This window comes from Accipiter gentilis, chromosome Z, assembly GCF_929443795.1.
Source record: "Accipiter gentilis chromosome Z, bAccGen1.1, whole genome shotgun sequence".
Lineage (NCBI taxonomy): Eukaryota > Metazoa > Chordata > Aves > Accipitriformes > Accipitridae > Astur > Astur gentilis.
The window spans coordinates 33,687,180-33,700,098 of NC_064919.1; the positions used below are offsets into that span (position 1 = coordinate 33,687,180).

The 12,919-nt window shown below is 40.2% G+C and overlaps 1 protein-coding gene across 9 annotated transcripts in view; it reads right to left on the reverse strand.

Annotated features, from left to right (window-relative positions):
• PIGG (phosphatidylinositol glycan anchor biosynthesis class G) overlaps nucleotides 1-12,591 on the reverse strand; it is a 101,798-nt gene extending 89,207 nt beyond the window's left edge. For 6 of the 9 annotated variants that reach the window (XR_007505159.1, XM_049796305.1, XM_049796308.1 and 3 more), the window contains exons 1-6: nucleotides 12,394-12,591; nucleotides 9,322-9,527; nucleotides 7,943-8,152; nucleotides 6,235-6,423; nucleotides 4,604-4,742; nucleotides 1,895-2,107 (exon numbers count right to left, since the gene is read on the reverse strand). Coding sequence is in view for 8 of the 9 variants with exons in the window: in XM_049796305.1 (XP_049652262.1) it covers nucleotides 1,895-2,107; nucleotides 4,604-4,742; nucleotides 6,235-6,423; nucleotides 7,943-8,152; nucleotides 9,322-9,527; nucleotides 12,394-12,553 (1,117 nt within the window). In the remaining variant the exon portion in view is untranslated. Of the gene's footprint in view, nucleotides 1-1,894; nucleotides 2,108-4,603; nucleotides 4,743-6,234; nucleotides 6,424-7,942; nucleotides 8,153-9,321; nucleotides 9,528-11,345; nucleotides 11,756-11,829; nucleotides 12,029-12,393 lie in introns of those variants that run through there. The other 3 variants (XM_049796307.1, XM_049796306.1, XM_049796309.1) reach the window with 3 other exon arrangements.
• Between the last annotated feature and the right edge of the window lie 328 nt (nucleotides 12,592-12,919).

Consider the following 12,919-nt stretch of genomic DNA (forward strand, 5'->3'; position numbering starts at 1 on the left):
GATCCTGCAGAAAGGAATAAAGGATCACAGTTACCAAATTTCCTTTGAGAACTCCAATGATATCTGTCCAGTGGCACATTTGTATGCAGTAAGTAAAAAATGAGAAGGGTCACAGACTGGGTTGTTGAAGAAGCATTTTGGTAACTGGTGGGTAACATTTCCAAGTCACTCCTACATTGGATATTCACAAGACAAGTTAAACTTAAGGCAAAATCCAAAGCGAGCTTGCCCAGTTACAAGTGTCCCAAAGCACTGGCAACTGTTTACTTGCATAGTATTACATTAGCAATTTCTGCTTCAGCCTCCCTCCATTGTTATCACATGCAAATGGCTATGCTTCCCAAGCATCTGTTTGATAACAATTTCACTTAGTTCCAGTCACAGGCAGCAATCATTTTAAAAAAAATTATAAATATACGGAAAGAATGGATAATGTAAAAGTGACTTCTCCAGTTTCAATATACAAATCTCCCCATAACAATCAAATTATTTCAGTACACACATGCATGTAATACAAGTTCAGGATTAGTTTCAAATTGAAAAGTGGATGCTCATTTTAATAACAACATCCAACTTGTTCTCAGGTGTGACTCTTCATTCCACTGTGAAGTGCCTTTCAAAGAAACAATCCTAGTTCATCATTTAGATGCATGTTCAGAAGTTCAGAACATGAGGGAAGCATTACTAGATACCCACAGCTGCCTACCTTACACTGAGGTATGAGCTTGCTCAGAAACCCAAAGCTGGAATTTTGTGTAACACAAAACACAGTGCTGGAATTTTCAGTAACACAACCATATCCTGAACTCCACCACCAAGGGAAGTTTCCTCACTTGACACAAATGGGTTAAGTGAGGAAATATGTGCAGAGAAAAAAAATCAGAATATATGGAGCATGGGTCCTGCTATTGACATGTTCCTACTATAAGTGGCATTTGTTTTGTAGACTCCTGGACAGGGTTTAATTGTGATTAGAAGCCATGATGTTGAAAGATAATTAATTCTTGACCTACAGTGATCATCTTGCTAAACTTTACATTGTTACCCACTTTAATTATTCATAGCTGTAACAAAGCTCTGCATTCTCATCCAGTTATTTTAATGATTCAACAGATTATAAATCAAGTGACAAGAACTTCAAGCTTCACAGTCACTTTAAGACAACAACATCTTCTAAAGTCCATGGTAAAATTTTCTCCTTCATTCCCTGACTCAATTATTTTCACATAATTATCATATTAACTTGCTTATTTATATTGCAGTTTATATCATGCTTCCTAACAAAATACTACATTTTGCTAGGTTTGGTTTATTTTTTCCACTTGTTTTTTATTCTTTCCTCCAAATACACACACACATAGACATATATATATATGTACACATATATGTATTTTTAATAAGCAACTTTGCAGTTCTTTCGGTTCTCACTCCAAATAAAGTCATACTTAAGAATGAAATAAAAAGATAACTTATCCTAAATTATTTCACAGGTTTACTTGAAGCACCTTTTTATTTAAACTAGAAAATTCACTTCATTGTGCTATTCCTCCAAATAGCTCAGAATCAGTGCCCTGTGTAGGATACCTCACAAATAGCAGATATGAAACCCCTGAGATTTAACTACACTGGGAGTTTTACTTTAATCTTACTCTTTCATCATTATTTACGCACTTTGCCTACTAGGAGTAGTAATGGTCACTAAAAAAACTTTATTCAGAGGCAGTGTGCCAGGTAGGCTACAGTAAAGACTGAACTCAGTATCATTTCTCCGAAAACTGCTCTCAACTGAATGGCTAATTTGCAGTGCCATGCTGTAATCTTGAACTTAAAAGACCAAACTGTGTTATAAACAATCTCCTTTTGTATATGTAACTTTTTTTTTTAGCTAATTTACCTTTTTCATATGCAGGTGTATTCTCTTGCAGCAGTCTGCTAAGCTGGAACCCATTCAAGTGCACAAAACGTAGTTGTTCTCTCATTGTCTTGCCTCCCACAACTGGCAATATAAGGTTCCCAACACTGTTTCTTGAAATTGGTAGACCAAGACCTACTGCCAGCGTGCTAGCTAAATCAGTTTGCTGCACAAATCCAGGTTGGGTTAGTGGACCTAGAATCAACCAAAAAAAAAAAAAAAAAGGAAAAAGAAGAAAGAAAAAAAGAGAGGAAAACAGTACTTCAATAGCAGGGCCATTCTATTTCTCCAGAGACAGCTGGCATCTTGTTAGTTTCAAAATTTTTTCATTGGTGTTAGATCAGCTAGTTCAAGTGGTCTACAGAGAGCTGAGTGATCTTTTTCAGCTGCTGTCCTCTGCTGTTGTAAAACCAAAATTTATTCAATTCTCAGCAAGCATCACTCTTCAATGCTAGCAACTACTGTAAACACAGCATGTATTTTATACAGGTACAAGTAAGGACAGAGATGGTCCAGGAGATCATCTTAGTATGAAGTTGCAGCCTACGTTCTAAGAGGGTTTGATAACTTCTACAGTAGAAAGAATAGAAAGCACTACAGTAGACTAATTTAATGCATGAACAAAGCATGACAATCTATAATACTGACAGCATTCTAGAAGCTTCTCGATATAATGATAATAGCTCAAGATTTAATTAATATCAGGTTGCTAGGGAAACAGAATTAGAAGTCAAGTAAAGAATGCTGAGGCCCAAATCCATGGCTCGGCTCCATGCAGGCAAACCAAGTGATTTTTAAAGGGTTCTGTGCAGGATCCCATTACCTTACTGCAGTTATCAGAATTAGCCTTCAGTCCCACAGACATCTACATGTGTGAATTATTTCACTAAAGTAAGTAACCTTTTGTTTGTCTTGCCAATTGTTTCTTTGTGTGCTTTACTAGTTACATAACAGTGTTTTTCTATTATACTTTACTTCATTCTCTTTGCAACTCCAGCCATTGAGTGTTTTGACTTAAATATAGTACAGAACGAATTCTATATACACAGTCTTTATTACTCTCAAGGTTCCCTTTAAGAGCATTAGAACTTCTCTCATTTCTCATCTAGCTCTGATTAATCCCATACTTGTACCAAATGCCATCTATAATCCCTAAAGCCTCTTTGCATGAGTGCCTGTTATGTCAGCAGTTTTCAGATTCCATCTTTAAAGGCAAGTTCTTAACTGGTTAAAAAAAGCCAAACTAGCAAATGCATTTAGCCAATCATGGGTGACATGTCTCTGTAGAAGGCTACACAAGTAATATTCTGACAGCATACTAAATGCAAAAGCCCACAGGATTACTATTTTGAGGTCTACCAAATTAACCACCGTACATTTTGTTTACAGTAGGATCATAAGGAGCAGTCGCTAGAATACTGATTACTGTAGCAATGAGAAGCAAGCTGCTGGATATTTACATGGGCATCATTAGGAATCACAAACTCGATCCCAGAAGACAGGTGAATAGATACATTTCACTGTATTGTAAAAACTGGACATTCAATTTAAACCTAACAGAAACTAATCCCAGTAAACAAGAGATTGCATTTACAGAGTCTACATTCATGTGGCCTGGTTGTCAACACATACCAGTGAAATTTATAAAGCAAAACCTTACCTGAGAGCTTTGGTCAGCTCTTGACTTTGTTTTGGTTTTGTATCTGAAAAGAGTTCAATGACTCCTCAAACAATGCTTTCTATTGCAGCTGGGTAACAGCTCTATAAAGGACAGGCTGATAAATGTACTTCCACTGTGCTGCAGGAACCTCCAGCTAGATAAGCAAGGCAAGGTTCTGCAAACAGGCTTTAAAAGCAAGGAAATCAGATGGAAATGAGCAAGAGGCAGAATGAAAGGCAGAGGGAAGTGTTATTTTGAAGAAAGTATTTGCTCCTGGTATAACTACACTTCACCAATTCACTCAGTCAAGGAGTTTATTCAAGCAAGACTCTACAAATGGAGGCTAAAGATTCTTTACCACACCATTCCCTTCTTGCCTCTTACTTAAGCTATACTATACAAGTAGAAAATGAGTTTCAGAAACGGATAAACTCACATGAATGAGTTAAAATTAACTGCCTGGCCAATACAGTGAATACACACATGCTCCATATTCTTTCGTAAAGCTTAGCAATCAATAGTCATGTTTTCACTGCTGTCATCTCTCACTCTTTAACAAGAGCAATTCTTCCTCTTTCCTGCTACTCTCAGCATGAGAAATTGTCATTCACTCATCTATCCTAGCTGCCTGAGAGGAAAGAATGGAGGCCAGGGAAATATTCAGGCCAAGAAAGACAAAACTTAAAACTCACTTCCAATAGGATTCTATTTCTAATCCTATCCATTTACCAGTATTCCAGGATCCTGACAACAGAACTCATTAGCTCTCAACACTGCAGTAGGACAGTGCTGCAAAAGGTTATCACCTGAGAAATACCCAATTCTCTCAGTAGTTACAAAGCTTAAGCCATGGTTTCACCATGACAAAGATGCAAACTGTGGCTTTAAACCAGAGGTTCAGGTCACACAGAATGGGCCTTGCCAGATATCTGTAGGACAAACCAGAGCACTTTTGAGGAAGAATTTCTAGAGATAATATAAATTAGAGATGGCAATGTGTATTAAAAAGGTCAAGCCTCTTTGATCCTTACCACTTCTCTTTTCAAAAGCAGAGCTGATAAACAGCAGTGGTGTGTGCACTTCTCCGTCTGAAGAACCACCGTGACTACCTGTTTCAGACATCCCATGATCCCCACAGACAACTAGCAAATTTGGCAGAGAAGCTTCTTCCTGCAAGTCACAGAAATAAATTTAAGTTACTGTACAAACAAGATGTGTGTATATATAATGCTTCACTATCTTTATAACTTTCACACATAATTATTTCTCAAAATAAATTTAATTTTTTAAATTGGCTCACAGCACCTGGGACAGATTACAAGAGATGTCTGCAACTAAGCATTATGCAGTAATATTCATTTTTAACAGCTAAGGCACACATACGTATCTAACGTACTTCTCAGTATGTTACAACAACCACAAAAAAGCTTTTAAAAAACCCCTCATTTACAGAGTCACAAGAAATTGACTGAAGGATTAAATAAAGGTCATCATACTGTGGGAAGAAAACCAGGAGTCCAGGAGCAGCAGCATTAACAGAGAAGTATTCCTCACCTACATTCCTTCAGCAACATTGAGTTTTTAATATAAATGCTAAATTATTAGTATTGTAAATATTAATATAATACAAATTTAATAATTTAATATTTAATAATATAGAAATATAACCCTATTTCTAATAGTCTCTAGTCTCTCAAGTGCTTTTGGGGTAGAAATTTGACATGACTGATATCAAATGATGTTTCTTTTTCTGAAGAAAGAGAAGCATAAGTGAAGCCTGTCCAACAATTTTGAGCTTACAAATCAAAGACACCAGAAAATACTGTCATTCAAGCTTTTTGTCATCTCTAGTTATTACCAGTACCTGTTGTATCCAAAAGTAAAGTGCTTTTATTATTTCTGTAGTCTAAAACAGAGATAAAGGCTTGCATATAGTTGGCAAAAGGAAAACATACCAAACTGCAGTAAAACCGCTGCAATGTTCATGAGATTGTAACCTGCACAAGCAGGATTTAACCTCTCTTTTCATATAATAGTATCCATTTGTCTAAAAATACTATTGAAATTTCACGAGCAGCTATTCTGACTTACAGTTGCCAAAAACAAACAAGAAAAAAAGCTTCAGGCCATTTGGAATTAGGACTTGATATTTCAACATCCAGACTATTTAGATAAGTGACATCATATATTTCTGTTTCTAAAACCAGATTCAGATCTGGTAATTTATGTGCTACATTTAGCATAAGAAAAATGCTGTTTACAACCACCAGTTCCATTTGAATCTTTTAAATATCTAAGAATTAGGTATGCCTTCACAACTGTAGAAATCAGAGCCATTAGCTATACATGCCCATTATTCTTTCTGCTGAATTTCATTACTAGAAAGCACACCAACCACCATTTTAATTCATGAGTGATACGAGAATTCTGGCACGTATTCCTCTCTTCTTCCTGCACACCAAGGGGGAGTTATTTCCTTGCTGTTCAGCCAGCAAGTCCTTAAAAATGCTATACTATACTGTTAGCTGGGGAATGGCCAGGGAAGGAAAAGAAGAATACCCGCTTTGGTCTAGGAATAAACAAGCTACCATCCACAAACAAGCAAACATTTTAAAGTTAGTCCACAACTAACAGACATTGATCCAAGAAGGAGCTATATTACCTTTGAAAGAAGAGAAATATGAATCTTCTTCAGGATGTTATCCATTTCACGAAGTTTTGGTCCCACTAATGGGCTTTTTGGCCCAGTCATATGTCCAATATGGTCCAATCCCAGGTAATGCAGTATTAGGAGATCCCAGTCTTCTCTCTTCAACACTTTATCCAAATGCCTGGTAACATTATCATCAACCTCAGAAATAAAAGGAAAACAATAAAAAGGTAAAAATTTCCCTCTTGTAAAAAAGCATAGAAAAATTAGATCACACTACCCACGAAAATTCTGTAGAAGCTGATGAGAATTACAGTCACTCACAACGTTAACAAGGAAAAAAAAAAAAGAAAAAAATCAGATTGATTACTTCAATGCCAGGCAGTCAAAAAAATCTGCCTTACAAAACAGATTCTTCACCCCATTTCACTCTTTTCTGGTTATGGGGCATCAGGTTACATACAAGTAGAGAAACTGAGTTGCTATGTTTCCACATATACTTTTAAAAACTGTTTCAAGAAATTTTCAGTCACTTTTGTCCTTCATGCTCCTGACTTACCACTTCACAAGAAGCAGGTACAGGAACAAAGCCTCTCTTTGGTGCTTGGAAGCAGAGGGGAAAAAATCCACTCCTGCTCTTTCAACTCAATTTTTGCTACTGTGCAAACGCAAAAAGATTGTACTTGCTATGAGAAAAAGAACTGACAACATAGCAAGAAAGAAAAATTATTTGAAAAGTGCTATTTGGGGCCTGACTCACATGTTCTCCTGCTAAGGTTGACAACCTATTTTTGGTTGCATGTATTTCTCCCTGGATATTAAAAATCCTTACAAAATTTCACATGCAACACTGCTTTGTTGACTGTGAGTGTAACTACCTAAAAAATGATAAAAAGCTTTCTGTCTAATGGAGTATATTCAGAAAGCATAGACTGTATAAAGAGCTTGAGAGACATATAATCGCAGACCCAGCAGCTTGTTTGCACTTTTTCACTCCATGCTGAAGCTTCTGCCAGTCTTATTAGAGTAACCAATTAAAACTGTCTTCCAATTCACATGTTAGACCTATATAACTTCCTTAAACATGATAGTAAAATACGTCAGTAGCAGCAGGCCAATCACCTGAGGTTTTACAAATTATAAAGGTTCAAAATTTGAACTAATATTGCCTAGCCATTTACTTTTTTGCCCAGAGTGTGCTCTGAATAAGATTTTTCACAATTAGTTTCATTACTTTCTATGCTCCTTCTTTGGTAACATACTGAAACACTACCCATATTGCAACTACAAAAGTGATACAATACTATAGAAAGTATGCCTCTAAGAGACCAAGATTATATATTAATGGGCCTTTTAAAAATGGCACATACCAATATAAATGTGATAGCAAACTGGAAACATGTATAGTGGAATTTTTAAGCAAAGCAAGTGGTCTAACTTCCTACCACAAGTTTTGTGAGTATATATGTTTAGGATAAAGTTATTCAGTAACACACTATTTGTTACAGTATCATCCAAACGCTTCCCACAGCATATGCATGAGGGACTGAAATGCTTAGCTCCATATTGTCAATACTGAAAAAAAGATATAAATCCCATTTCTATTTAATTGCCAGGTTTGTATTTCAGAACAAGGATAGTTTTACTCATTTGTTCTTAGAAGTTGCCACTTTGTGTATGTACTCACATAATTTAACTTGGGATTATCAAAGCCTCTCACCTCTGTAAAGTCTGACACAAAAAAGGATGTTGTTCCATCATATTCCACAAAATGCTTTGGAAACAATTTAACCCAAGTATCATCACCATAGAAGATTATCCTTTTCCCAGCTGTTTTTGCCTGCCATATCAGGTTGTCATCCAACAGAGCTGGAGAATTGAGGTTCACAATAACATCAATGAAACCAGGTATACTACCTGTCATCAAAGCCTACATAAAACAAGAAAAGAGACATACTAACAGAAAAAGTTTACAGTACTTAGAATACAGTATTACTGTAAGAGGAAACAATGAAGCAGAGGGCAGATAAATTATACTTTCAATAAAGAAACATAATAAAGTAAAAGAACACATAAGCTGCCATGCCACATCACTTCACCTGCTACAACACAGTGCTAACTGATGTCTGAGATAATAACTGCTTTAAGGAAAGGTAAAAATAATATTTTCTTAACTAGTGGACAGCAAAATGACTTTGTATGCCAGCTGAAATGCACCTCATTTACTGGTCATTAAATCACCAAAAAGGTGGTTTAGAAGGCCTAAGTAAACTGACTTAACACAACAATAACAATGGTAGCACACTCAAAACAGTAACTAATAATCTAGAAAATGCAATGAAGTCCACCTATCAAGAGTTACCAGGCTGCCTCCCTCTCACTCTCTCACTGGCCTTCTAGCTAACCTACCAAAGCTCACTCCCTCAGCTTCTTTAATGCAAGAAATGTCACTCAGATCTACCACTGAGAAGCCTGGTTGATCAAGTATTTTGATGACACAGCCACAATTCATTTTTTAGTTACCCAGAACTTGGCACAATTTTCTTTTTAAGCTCTGCAAAAACATCCCTATGACATCCCTATGACAAAACATCCGTTACACTAAACTGGATTTCCTACCAGAAGTTACAAGAACACAAAGAAATAGCATCAAAAGTGTTCTTAGATAGAAGACAAATGGAAAATGTAATGACTGAGAGGCTACTGACTTCCTGTGATTACAAATATGTCAAACATTTAAGCTTGCACTAGGGCCTCAACTGTGCTTAACTGATTCTCACAGACCTTCCCACCACAGAGCTACCAAATGAAGGAATGAAACAAGGCAAGGGAACTTAAGTGGAAGTTGCCACCTCTTCCTCTTACTCTGCCTCTCTACGCTCCTTCAATCCCTGACCTGACCTTTCCTGCAGGAAGCACCTCTGGGCCATGGCAAATCAGGACTCTATCACAGGCACCACTACAGCAAAGCAAGTTCCAGCCACAAATTGCAGTAACACAGCAAACCTGCCTTTTATGTCAACTCTGAACATATGTAACAACTCAGCCTTCAAAACTTTCTCAAACAAAACAACCCTAAGTGGAAAAACCCCCACTTACCTTAATTCGAGGCATAGTCACAGTGGGTGGCTTTGCTTCAGCGATGAAACTGTAGGATGTCCCTTTTTCAACAACTTGTGTGGTATACGGCATGAACTGTTTACCTTTGGATCCAAACACAAAGTCATCTCTCAAAGCATCTATCAGCACAATGACAACTTTTTTGAAAAGTGGTGGTGGAATTTTGGTCCAGTTAGAAACCATTCCTAAAAAACAAAAAAAGGGTATATAAAAGTCATCAATGAATTTTAACAAGGGCTACACAGAAGTTAAAGGACAACTTTATCACAGAAATTAGTGCTTCGAACTTCTTTATTAACTTTACATTCAGAAGCAAGAAGTTGCAAACAATAGCAAACATGAGGAATAATCAGAGGAAGCTGAGTTTTCAGGCCATCCAGCACAAGAATGACACAACAACAACAACAACAACAACAACAAAAAATCCAATACAGCATCTAGGAAGGAAAACAAAATGTGAATGAAATGCACATAAAGTCAGGGGTTTTTACTCTTGTTCAGAGTAAAATATGCTTCTGAATAAGTGGTTGACAATTTGGAAAGGTCACAATGTTGTGTCTAACAAGAGAACCTCAAAAAAAAGCCTCAGAAACTGTATTTTTGGGTATGTAGATAAGCGTCAATAAATTGACATTCACAGACTCGTTACTGCTAGTGACTTTTCCAGATAAGGAAATTGGGGAGGGGGTCACAGCAGGGTGAAGAAGGAAGTCTCAACAATAACAAAGTGTTGCTAACTGCCAGCAACAATGATTCAAATGATAATGTTGTTTTTCCAGGACTTGAATTATCAACTTAGCAGGCATGCTTTGGCTCTCAGTGGAAAACAAGCAGGCACAACTGGATGTACTGTACTGTTAGTTAAGTCTTTCTCATAGCTTGCTTAGGGAAACAAAACCTGCTGGACACCAAAAATGTTCAGATCACAAACACATACACCCTACTCAGAACTCCATGCTACAGTGTTATTCATCAGTAAGTCAAAGTATTGAGAAGTGCAAAGGAATTAGGAGTCAATTACAAGCCATCTGAAAATACTTACTATAAGATGGCTAAAGCAACACATTGTGCAACTCTTGGCATGCAGCATGCTTATTTATCCCTGCTGTGTTTATTTAGAAAACAGTTATTTTAACTGAAGCCGAACTTCTGTAAGCAGTGAAGAAAACCAGAGGTTCTACCAAAAATTTACAACGATGTGCTGCAAGGATTCACTGTTTTACAAGCAACTACACCATTTTATCAATCATCCCACAGGCAAAACAGCATGGATTCAATGGCAGTTAGGGCTTACAAAGTGAAACATTCAGGAAATACAGAAGCACTGAAGAAATGCTTTTCTGAACAGATCTAAAGTAGGCCAAAAGCCTTCTGTATCATGGTTTAGTAAGCAATCCCCTGCCTTTAGAGCTTATTATCCTGACCAAGAGATCACTCTGCATGCAAACTGTAATGCAAGAACTACAGAAAGGAAGTATTTTTCCACTGCCACTCCATTTTTGCCTACCTATACCTAGGATTACTACTGACATGCCTAAATTTAAACTGTAGAGCCCTGTGGTAGACATTTATACTCTTCAACTCAAATCAGTCTTTTCAAAACCCAATTGTCTGACACTTCCCTCCCACCCAAATAGTCTCCTTCCATGTTAGTCTCCTGCTACTAATCACATGTGAATGTGACATTTCACTCACAGTGGCCTGTCAAGCATCTCTTAACAGTCTTGGTAACCGCCAGCTAAAAAGCAACCTGTCATTTGGCAGCATCCACTCCAGTCTGTTACCAGATTAGATTCTTTCAGTGTTCCTGCTAAAGTGATATCACCACACCGTGCTCTGAGTTACACAACCTTCTCTTCCCTCTACTGTTTCTCACAGTTTAAGTAAGCCTGTCCCAACATATATAATGTCATACACTTTAGAAGAATTAACAATAACAAGTGGCTAAAGACCCAGTTTGGCAGTTACAGAAAGAGCTTTGTATGAGCAAAATACCAATTAACCTGAAGTTTCACTCCATGAGTTCCAAACACTGGTGAAGAACACTCCTTCAAGTCCTCTTCTTCACCTTATTTTAATGCAACTTGTGACTGGACATATAGGACACATATGTATCAGCACATCCTCTACTGGCTCTTCATTAAAAGATGCTTGCAAACTTTGGTTTCACAATTTCAGCTAAGGAATACAGCAGGATCTGTAGAGACCATAATTTCAGAGAAACGGTACTGGACAGTAACACTGTGCATTTTGCAATCGGACTGGACTGTGAAGGAAACCCGTATTACGACGGTTGCTTTCCTCACTACTGAAGTGTTAAAGTCTCCCTAAAGTGGTATTAAGCCACTCACACACCGCAGTGAGCACCACAGAAACAATGATCCTGAAGCACAACACGACCAGTAAGTTGACAGAGCAAGCACGTGACCTGAAATAATGACCTGAAATAATGACCTGAAAGGTCATTATTTAACACAAACAGCTTACCGTTAACAAGCACGGGTATGGCGGCTGCATCAGAGATAGGGAAAGGGGAATAAAAGCACAGAAAAGCGCACCCCTCCAAAAACGTGACAGCCGACGCTCGGAGGCTGTTTTGCACCTGCGAGCAGATACTGCTGGCGGCCGTCGAGGACCACAGGCGAAATCAGTTAAGTTCTAAGCTATTTCGGCAGCGGGTCTGGAAACACGGCGGCTCTACAGAAAGCCGTCCCACGGCGCCGGGGGGCCCGACGGCACAGGGCTGGCACCAGCTGCCCCTCCCTCCGCGACCTCCCAACCCGGGAAGCTCAACACGAACCGAGGGCGGCAGACGCAGCGGTGAGCGGCAAGACACCCGGCCCCGCCGGGGCTGCCCGGCCCCGTCCCTCAGCCCGCCTGGCCCAGGCCGAGGAGCGGGGGTCACGGCAGCAACCGTTGCCCAGGGCTGCGGGCGTGGTGGCCCTGGTAAGCAGAAGCTTCCCGTGCTGGGCGGCGGGGGAGGAGGGGTGCCTCGGCGATCGTCGCGGGGCGGGGGGGGGGGGGGGGGGGGACACACGACACTTCGGTTACCTGGGCCGGGAGGGACCGGTTCGGCGGGAGGGTCCCCGCGGGCCTCTCTGCGGGGCAGGGACCTGACGGGCACGGGGAAGAAGCCGCGGAGGAACAGCGCGACCCCCAGGGCCTCCACCAGGAGGCAGGAGGAGGCGAAGACACCCGAGCGCAGCCGCATGCTCCCCCGGCGGCGCCAGCCTCCGCAACCCCGCCTCCCCCGGGGCGGCACTGGTGGCGCTCCGCCCCGCCCCGCCCCTTCCCGCTCTCCCCGCCCCTGGCCTATCCGCCGGCCAACCAGCGATCACCGCACCTGGCCGTCGAGCCCTACTATTGGCTGGCGGCCAGCCAACGCCTCCGCTAGAGGGGTGACGCAAGCCGGAAGTGGAACGCCGTACTCCCACCAATGGGAAGCCAGTGGGGGGGAGGGGGTGGTGCTAGGCTTCCCAGCAGCCTCCGCTCGGCCGCGGGGCCCGGGTAGGCCCGGGTGGAGGGCCAGCCTCAGCCCCAGCCCCAGCCCCAGCCCCAGCCCCAGCCTCAGCCTCGC